This window comes from Myotis daubentonii, chromosome 12, assembly GCF_963259705.1.
Source record: "Myotis daubentonii chromosome 12, mMyoDau2.1, whole genome shotgun sequence".
Taxonomy (NCBI): Eukaryota; Metazoa; Chordata; class Mammalia; order Chiroptera; family Vespertilionidae; genus Myotis; species Myotis daubentonii.
Genome location: NC_081851.1, coordinates 44,074,512 through 44,085,101, shown reverse-complemented (window position 1 = coordinate 44,085,101; position 10,590 = coordinate 44,074,512). Strand labels below are relative to the sequence as shown.

The window sequence follows — 10,590 nt, the reverse complement described above, 5'->3', positions numbered from 1 at the left end:
CAGTCTTAGTCCTTTCAGCATTTTTTTAGTGTACCCACCTCTCCAGATATGTAATTGTACTTTGAATTATCATAATGGGAGAAAAACCCCTTCATTGTATAAAAACAGGACTTTGTCATTTTGAAAACTGAAATAGATGTTGACTTCTTTTTTTGAGGTCCCAGAATGACGTCTTGTCCCTGTTCTTAGACCTGAATACATGTGACTTGAGAACACTGACTAAAATGTTAACCTCTCAGCCTCAGGTAGACTGGATTACAAACTGTCATAAATCCTCTGGTGAGTGGAATAGCATATTTATGTGGAAAGTATCCAAATATCCCAACAAGATCTGTAAAAGCAATTTGCAACTGTTGATACCTATAGGTATTCTTCTCCCACTTAATTAAGGAAGTGAAAACAGAAAAACAAGATTATACAGTAAAGCCAGTTTCAGGCCGGCCCCACTGTAGAAGGTAATGCAACTCCACGTTTTATAAGAAATTACATGCCCTAATTTGGATGGACACCAGGAAAGTTGTGCATCTGAGCCCATGTGTTGGCTCTTTATACCAGTGGAAGAGTTCTGGGGGTGAATCAGAAACCTTTAAACAAACCCGGTAGTACTGATGTATGTCATTCATATCCAAAATATGTAAGGAACTCATACAACTCAATAGCAAAAAATAAGCAGAAGAAATTTCAAATGGGCAAAGGACTTTAATAGACATCTTTCCAAAGAAGACATAAAAATGGCCAACAGGTACTAGTATATGAAAAGATGCTCAACATTAATTCTCATCAGGAAAATGCAAATCAAAACCACAATGAGATGTCACCTCTCACCTGTTAGGATGGTTATTATAAAAAAGTCAAAAGATGACAAGTGTTGGTAAAGGAATTATTGATGGGAGTGTAACTTGCTACAACCATTATGGAAAACAGTATGGGACGTTCTTCAAAAAATGAAAAATAGAACTACCATATAATCCAGCAATTCAGTTTCTGGGTATATATCCAAAGGAAATGAAAACAGGATATCAAAGAGATACCTGCACTTCCATGTTCACTGCAGCATTATTCACAACTAGAGGCCCGGTGCACGCCTTCGTGTACCAGTGGGGTCCCTCAGCCTGGCATGCGCCCTCTCTCAATCCAGGACCCCTCGGGGGATGTCTGTCAGGCCTGTGGAGTACGGGCCGAAACCAGCAGCCTGACATCCCCTGAGGGGTGTAGTAATGTGCAAGCGGCAGGCAGCCGGGGAGAAGTCTACACCCGTGCTGGGTGCCACGCTGCTCCCGCTCATCTTCGCCCCACTGCAGTAGCGCTGCTATGGAGGTGGGAGAAGCTTGTGCCACCGCAGCGCTCGCCAGCTGTGAGCCCGCGTCTGGTGCCCATTGGTCAGCTGAGCGGTGCTCCCGCTCCTGTGTTGAGCGTCTGCCCCCTGATGGTCAGTGCACGTCATAGCAACCGGTTGACCAGTCGTTCGGCCGTTTGGTCTCTTAGGCTTTTATACATATAGATATATCTCAGAACATTATATGTAATTTGCCCAAGTTTACACAGCAAATAAATGGCAGGATTGGAACCCAGGTGCTATGGTTCTAAACTCTGCTATTTTTTACTAGGCTATATCATAAGATTGTTATGTTGCAGTTTTCTTTATACTTAGCTAGTAGATAAATTTGTTATTTTGTGGTACTCGTGAAATCAAAATGGTGAGTTCAATACTTGCGTGTGCCAATTATTGAGGCTCTGCATATATAATATATAAGCTAAAGACTAAATTTTTAATTTCAAAGTCTTCAATTAATTATTAGCTAACCTTTTCAAGTCACAAGATTATAATAGTTTTTCCTTTCAGGGTTACATGTTATATAAACTACAAATATAAAAAGCAAGCTAAGCATTATTTAAAAAATATCCTAAAGTTGCAATGCAAAGGACCAGGTACGAATACTAGAGTTTAGTAAGAGAGAATTTAAAAGACTAGGAACAAGTTATTTGCCTATTGAACACCTGGATGCTTGCTTTCCATGTTGCTATTTGCATGAAAATCTTCCCCTTAAGTCAGGGTTTATTATAGGTTGGACAAGTTTACAATAGTCAAACATAAACTCAGGAATCAAAATCTCCCAGTGCACTTAAGAAACAAACCCCCTCCCTAATCCGTAGCCAGAGCGCTCCTAGGCCCTGGGACCACCGCTTTGTGCCAGCTACTCCAGCACAGACGCAGGAGTGTTGCCATGGCGGCAGGGACCCAAGTGCGTGGGCTGGTTTCAATAACCGGCAGCTGCTCACTTCAGAAAAAGCGGGATGACAGCCCAGTTCTGAATGAGCGTTTTTTTTTCCTCTGGGCTTTGACCTGACCTGAATATTGTTTTCTCATTGAATTTCCTTTTTTTATTTGTTTATTTTTAGATATCAACTTTCCTTGAACTTTCCTTTTCATTTGTGTTGCTGTTGGCAGGACTGTAGACTTCTCTGTTCTTCTGCAGAATTTTTTTTTTTTTCTTTAACAGTTCCTGAGCTTTTCCTTGTGCCTCCTTACCTACCCCTCCAACACACACAGACACTTACACGCATACGCTCCACTTTGCCTCATTTTATAAAGGCCCAGAACAAGGGAAGTGGGGAGAGGTAGAAAGGGTAAAGGGGGAGTAATTGGTAATGGAGTAAGACTTGACCTGAAGTGGTGAACACAATACAACATACAGATGATGTACTGTAGAGTTGTGTGCCTGAAACCTATATAATTTTATTAACCAATGTCACCCCAATAAATTCAATTTAAAAAAAGGCCCAGAACAAGTCCATGGAATTTATTTACTCTAAGAACTTTGAAGGCCAAGATAGCTGCTCCCCTCAACCCCCTCAAAAAAAAAACACCACCACACACACAAACACAAAAAACAACCCTCCATGATTCATCCATCCACTGGCACATTTTCTTTGCCCTGTGAAAATATGGAATTGGAATAGAAAATCTGACTCTTACATTATTGTGGACATAATCAGAGAATCTATGTTTAATCCTAAACATATTCTCAATTCACAACCCGTTTTTTTTCTCTCTCTCTTTGTTTATGTGTTGGCAAAATGCAAAGAATATAAAAATATAAACACTATTTATATGACTTCTGACTTCTCACAGGGATTGCAGGAAAGCTATTCTTAATGTAAGACAACAGCTGTACTATATTTGAGGTTAATTGTGCCCCCTCCAAGTCTTAAGGAGTTTGGCATAATTTGGAAATGAGACTTATACTGCTGTTGAACTTTTTAAAAATAAATTTGAAACAATCTGTATACAAGTTGTTACTAAATACTGTCAGAGAAAAATGTTTGTGGATAGAGTTTCCAAAAGGCTGACAGAATCCAGAACTTGCTTGGTATTCAAAGGAGAGCTCATCCAACATTATCCTGCACAGTGTATAATTACTTGCATGTTGGGAGCCAAAAAAAGGGAATGCATTCCTGTGAGTGTGTTTATACTGAAGAGTTTGAGAAGCAAAACAATTCAGCAAGCATTCTTCAATCCCAGCATCTGGGAATAATTAATTTGCTTGCTATGGTTTACAGTATGAAGTTGAGAAAGTTGCATCTCTGCATTGAAACCATTTGCCTTAGTTAAAGCTTTCTGCTTTAAGGTTTAACATTGTAGCTAATTTTAGTAAATCTGTTTATTTTTAATCTGAAAACGCTGTGACAAGGAAGAACCTTCTGCTTGTGATTTCTTGATCATTTTCTTTTCCGTCTTATTCCCCCTGTGTTCAGGAAGCATCACTCACACACCTCCTGCTTCCTTCTTCCTTGCAGTGTAATGCTGTAGGGGCAGAGAGCTCTCAGAAGTGAGGCAGGCCCTGGAAAGGTAGTAGGGTTTTTACATAGTATTTTCAGTAAACACATATCTAAGCTCTGAAGAGTTCTCTGGAATATAGAATGTATTTTTGTTCCATTTTACAAATCTTAGGCTAGGACACAGGAGATTGTCCTGTGAGTCTCACAATCTATGAACATAATGAAAGTTTTGTGACAAGTGCTGATGGATTATGATAGGTGCTACATCCCTTTAATTGTGACTTTCAGGAAGGAAGTACTATGTATACCTGTAATGTCCTCTCTATCCAATCTAACAACTCAACATATTACAGGAGACTTATCAGTCGCTGGGGCTTCTCCTCCAATTTCTCTCTAAGGCGTGCTGGGATGAAACACAAGTGTTATTCTGACCTTAGTTTGTTAAATTCTGGATTTCAAAATAAGGTCAAGTGTCTTATTTTTGTTGACTGGGTGCTCCAAGCATTTAACAGCGTTAAAGGTTTTCTGTAACACTTTTGAATGCTCATATTTTACAACCTCTAGCTATTTGCTTTTGAATCCTGGTGAGAAACAAACAGAGGAACTTCCTAAATAGAGCCAGGTTTTCATTCCACACCCACCCCCCCGCCACCCCCCCCCCCCGCACCCCCACTCTTTTTCTCAGGGTTTATCTCCACAGTTGGACAACTGTTTCAAATTGCTTGTGCTCTATATTTCTGGTTTCATTGTATTACTTTTTTACAATGTCGTTGTCCTTTGTGGTAAAAAATGATAACTTCTAGAAGGATTTCTGCTTGTATGGGTGTTGTCCTCATAGAGTAACCGGCCTGAGGCCCAGGCCTCAAGCTGGCATGCTCACTGCCCCAGAGACAGAAGGTGCTCACTCAGAGGAGCTGTTTTTGCTTTTTGCCTCTATACGCTCCGTCTCTGTACAGTGTGACACCTTCCTGTTCCATCCTTCAGGGATTAGATGCAGGGATTGGGTGTTATTTAGTGAATAAGTACCCTCAAGCCATGGCTCTCAAAAGCCAGTGTATGGTCAAGACTGGATTGGCACTGGTTGGAGATCAGTTTTCCCAGATCAGTTTTCTGGTACAAAAAAAAAAAAAAAAGAAAGAAAGAAAGAAAGAAAGAAAGAAAGAAAGAAAGAAAGAAAGAAAGAAAGAAAGAAAGAAAGAAAAGAAAGAAAGAGAGAGAGAGAGAAAGAAAGAAAGAAAGAAAGAAAGAAAGAAAGAAAGAAAGAAAGAAAGAAAGAAAGAAAGAGAAAAAAGAAGAGAAAGAAAGAAAAGAGTAAACTCCATGAGTACAGGGACCTTCCCTGTCATAGTTACTGTTGTATCTCATCACACAGAATTCCTAGTGCATATCACTTAATAAATATTTGGCCAATGAATGAATAAAAGGATGTATGAGGGAGGTGAGCTTTCCCTGAAGCTGGATATATTCATTTTCAGAACAAAAACTTCTGATACTATGTCCTTTTTACCTTTTTGCCTTTATAACAGGTTTATTTTGTAAGTGTTAGTGGGGAGATTTCAGGCAAAAGGGAGATATTAAACGACTTGATGTAAGTTTCCAAAATTCTTACAATGGTCCATAAAATTCAAAATCTGGAAAGCACTGCCCCAAAGCATGTTCTTTCTTGCTGTTACCTTGTCTCTCTTTTTTTTTTTTTTTTTTTAAGTGAGGCTTTTTATTGTTGTTTTTCTTCCTTTTTTTTTTTTTTTTAATTAAGGGTCCCTTACTGGTCCTGCTTCCACGAGTGGCCGAGACCAGGTGGAAAAGGGGAGGGGAACCAGGCAGCATGGGGAGGGGTTATCTTCACAACATTCCATTTATACACAGAACTAAACAGACAAGCACAGAGTCACTATTGCGGTTAGAAGTTGGCAGCATGGGAAAGGGGGGGAACAGGTTGCAAGTAGGGGTGTCGTTAAAAAAAATACAGGCCCTCTCCAAAACTGGGGTGCCTGGGGTAGGGAGGACTTGGTCTGCTTCAACCCAAGAGGAATCAGAAGATCAAAAGCTGTTTGGGAAGGCCAGAACCGTCAGGGGTGGAGGGAGAAGGAAGGTCCAGGGGGTGGGGGGCTGTTTGGCAACTGGGTGAAGGGATTGCCCTCCCCCTGCTGGGATCCCTCCAGCCCCTCCGGTCTGGCAGAAGGGGGGCAGCCTGCAACCCCCCCACAGGCAGGTCTGGGGCTGCCAGATGCTCCAGGCAGGGGGCTGGAGGGGGTTCACAAAGGCTTGCCCTCCAGGGAGATGACAGCACTGCCCCCCAGCTTCTCTGCCAGAGTGCAGCGGTCCTTGACCTCCTCATAGCAGTTTGCTTGTAATTCATGCTTGATCCCCGTAAGCTTCTTCTTGATGGCATCCTTGGAGCTGGCATAGATCATTTTGCTCTTAAGAGGCGCAGACTCAGGAGCCCAGAAGATAAACACCAGGTCCTCCTTCTTGCTCTCCTTGGTCTCATAGGTTGCGTCATACAGGGCATAACAGCAGTCTTTGTCCGGCAGCATCTTGACGAAAGTGGCGTAGGGGTCGTCTACTGTCTGGCCCACATCACCTACCAGGATCTCCTTGCCCTCTTCCAGAATGATGTTCTTCTTGTCCTCACTCAGGCAGAAGAGCACCGCCTTCTTGCGCTTCTTCCCCTCCTCTGGTGTTGAGGACTTACGTACCTTCATGTCATTGAAAACTTTGATGACTCCATCAGAGACAGCCACACCAGAGGCCATGTTTCCGGAAGCTAAAGGAGATAGCAAGAAGAGCCTGGAAAGACGAGCACCGCTGCAGCTGCTGCCGGGATCCGACTGATACCTTGTCTCTTGTGACCTTATTCTTTTCTTCCTAAAGTTTGCATCAGAAAGGGTAACAACAACAACAAAAAGTTAAAGTATAGGAGCCAAAGTGAAAAACATAATTCACATTCAGAATTACCAACACTGATGAGCATCCGCTGTGTGTCAGGCCCAGTGCTATGCACATTTCATGCTATCCTGCTTAAGTCTTGAGGGCTATGCATTATTATTTCCCTTTTACAGAGGAGGTGACAAGAGAGCTAGATTTGGGGTGGTCCATATTCTCCATGTTAAAGGAGACCTAGAGGGCTAAGGAGGTCCAGGAGAGCCTGATGAAAGATGTGGGCTGCACTGAGCCCTGCTGGTCAAGGGCAATTAGGTTGGGAAGAGAAGACATTGTGATAGGGGCAAAGATGAGAGGAAGACTAAGTATCATGTAGTTTGGAACAGAGTCCAGACTGACCTGAATGGAACACAAGCAGCAGATACGAAGACTGTAGATTCACAGGTTATTGGACAAGATCATCATTTAGCAGGTACGAAGCTTCAGAACTTGGTATGTTCTGGAGCTTGCTCATTTCACAGTCGATGCCCTGAACGAAATATTTGTCTCTTTAAATTTGTTTGTTGGCTTCACATGATTTTCCTTGAAAAGATGATTGTGCTCTTAACTACTGGGCATGTTTTCCCGTAAAAAAAGATCCTCTTCAGCCCCGCCGGCATGGCTTAGTGGTTGAGCATCGACCTATGAAACGGAAGGTGAGGGTTAGATTCCCGGTCAAGGCACATGCCAGGGTTGCGGGCTCGATCCCCAGTCTGGGGCGTGCAGGAGGCAGCTGATCAATGATTCTCTTTCATCATTGATGTTTCTATCTCTCTTCTTCTCCTTTCCTCTCTGAAAACAATAAAAATATATTTAAAAAAAACAAAAGATTCTCTTCAGGCCTTAGTATACAATCTTATGGGACTTCAAGCATCATCAGTCAATAGCCCTGTTGCTGAGTATGCAATGCAGTTTTCGTTTTCTGTAAGAGCCCAGACTATTGAGTTAGAAGTTTCCAAGAGGAGCAGAAGCTCAGCCTATTATAAGTTTCCAGCCCATTAATGCATCCTTATGCTTGGTGTAAAAATTTTATATGACATTAACCTTGTAAAGTCCTACTTTTTCCAACAGCGGTAGCCTGCGGATCTAAGGATATGTCCACCATTGTTAACTCTAAGTCATCGCATTTGAAGAGTGAAAAGTTGATGAACATTTTATGGCACACGTATGGCTTTATATATGTAAAGCTCCTAGTTCAATGCCATGTGATAGGTGTTTGATAAAGTATAGCTACAGTGGATTCTTATTATTTGTGGATTCGTCTGTTCCCTAAAATTTATATGTAACCCTCGAATCAATGCTTGTGGCACTTCCATGGTCATTTATGGGTATGGGACCAACAGTGAAAAATGTGAGTCAGCTGACAGACACATTCCCAGCTGAGGCTGAACAAGGCGATGCTCTGCCTTCTCGTTTCAGCTCCTAGGCTGTAAACAAGCGGCCTATTTAGTGCCACATTTTTCACATTTTTTGGCTGTTTGTTGGTGATTTTGCTTTTTAAAAGGACTCCCAAATATCGGGCTGAAGTGCTTCCCAGTCTTCCTAAGTACAAGAAACACATGAAAATATGAGTGTTCAATTAGCTTTGTTCAAGCCTAGGTTACAGTGGTGTTGACCATGAGTTCAATCTTAATGACTCTATAATATACATTAAAGAAGGAAATAAGGTGTCTTTAAAAAGTAATGCATGTGGTCCTGACTGGTTTGGCTCAGTGGATAGAGCGTCGGCCTGCGGACTGGAAGGTCCCAGGTTCGATTCCGGTCAAAGGCATGTACCTTGGTTGCGGGCACATCCCTAGTGGGGGGTGTGCAGGAGGCAGCTGATCGATGTTTCTCTCTCATCGATGTTTCTGACTCTCTATCCCTCTCCCTTCCTCTCTGTAAAAAAATCAATAAAATATATTTTTAAAAAAGTAACACATGTAAAACAAAGTTACGTGTTGATTGGTTGATGAAAATCTGACCACAGGCCCACATGAACCTAACCCTGTATTTTCCCTGGGAGCAGTGACTTTCCAGCGTTTCCAGTGACTTTCTAGAACATAATCAACACAAATCATGAAAATCTACTGCTTTTATCATTGTAGTAATTCAAGAAAGCCAAACTGTGTGGTTGCTGCCTAAGTCCAATTTATTCAGTGTGTCAATAATTTTAAGGTTATAGCAGATCTTAACTTCTCTCCTCTGTTTCAACCTTACCAAGACTATCAAAGTGGTCCACATTCAATTCAATGCCCCTTCAGTTCTTGAGCGAATCTTGTCTAAGGCAGAATATTAATAATCACTGCCTCAGGCTTACTATTTGTTAAGCGTGGCATGAAGTCAGACTCCCACCCCCTACTATTCCTGCCAGACCTGAATGCACATTAGGGTGACCTCAGGTTGAATCCTCAAGTCTATTTTATAGCCCATCCTCCTGGAATCCAGAGTCCAAGCATGAGCCCTAAGTGTCCACCTCACCACTGAATCTCATTACCTCAGCATTTCCTGTAACTGAGCATCGATCATGTGTCAGGCATCCACCCAGTCGAGTTTTTACTCTCACAGGAGAGAAAGACCCAGTAATGTAGTCAATGATGTGTAGATGGTGATGTTGTGGGAGTGTGGAGGAGGGATGTTAAATACAGCAGCGAGTCTTCCCTTGCCCATGGTCCAAACTCTCATGCAGGACAGTTCCTCCAAATCCCATCCTGAGTCCCTCTCACAGGCCATTGCCCAGTCCTTGCTCCCTGGCCTCCCTGCCAACTCAAAGAGCTATTGTCCCAGCTTGTCTCAGGCCAAGCCTTTAGGAATTCAGGAAGGTCAATATAACCACTAGTCTTACATGTTTTTCCGAGAAAATATTTACTACCAATAAAGATGAAATTTCTCTGAGGTCATGGAGAGGTAGATAGCATTATGCAGGTACCAGCATAATAGGCAATCCATGGAGAGGTCAAATTATTCCCAGCTGGACATGGAATTCCACGTCCAGAATCCAGAGCTGATATCACAGGGGACCGGGCCTGGGGAAGAAAGATTGGTTAGGAAATTCACAGAGACTTCAAGAAATAGGTCAGAGCTGCTGTCCTCATCCCCGCTGTGCCAGGAGGAGACTACAAATCCAAAATGGAGTCTGTAAGGCACACAGATCCAATGTCACTATAGGAATCGCGATTTGGGTCCCAGGGAAGTGGAATAGCAGCATGACTTCAGGAACACCGAGAGTCAGGGTCCGGTTGCAGGATCACACTGCCCCAGGAGTTCTGGTCTGAGCTCAGATAGAATCTTGCATCTCATCTGCCTCCTGGAGGCTGGCAGAAACAAAGCAGCAGGCCAGGAGACCCTGCTATGCCACTTGGGCTGAGCAAGCCTTTTCCAGTGCAGATTAAACTCTGAGACCCCGGCATAAGGGGATCAGGTAGGCAGTTTGGCTGTCCCAGGCGCCCCTCCAGGGCAGCCTTCCCTGACAAAACCCCTGAGGCCTTTTAGCTGCCTGTGAGTAGAGATTCATTGAAAAAACTGGGGTAGGGATAGGGGTGGGACACGGACAAGAGCTAAGATGAGGCTCTATGATAACTGCCAAGGCTGACATCCTGTTGCTTGTTCTAAAAGATGAACATATCTACAAATCATCCCTAGGATGTTCAAGTTCACACTACTGCTTACTGCAATTTAAAAGGGGTAATGTATATGCAAACATATCCTTTAACCTATCACTGAGTGAATGCTAGGCATTGAGACTGTTTAAAAGCTAGTCGTATAAAATAGGCTTGATAGCCCCGATTTGTGGGGAAGTGCTCTCTAATGCTAAGTGTTTTATATACATTACTAGAGGCCCGGTGCACAAAAATTTGTGCACTCGGGGGGAAGGGGGGGTCCCTCAGCCCAGCCTGTGCTCTCTCGCAG

At 42.8% G+C, this 10,590-nt stretch overlaps 1 protein-coding gene across 1 annotated transcript; it reads right to left on the bottom strand.

The window, feature by feature from the left end:
• Positions 1–5,463: 5,463 nt before the first annotated feature.
• On the bottom strand, positions 5,464–6,622 carry LOC132213312 (cofilin-1-like). Its single transcript, XM_059659672.1, has one exon. It carries the CDS (start codon positions 6,534–6,536, stop codon positions 6,036–6,038), a length of 501 nt encoding a protein of 166 aa, XP_059515655.1. The 5' UTR covers positions 6,537–6,622; the 3' UTR covers positions 5,464–6,035.
• Between the last annotated feature and the right edge of the window lie 3,968 nt (positions 6,623–10,590).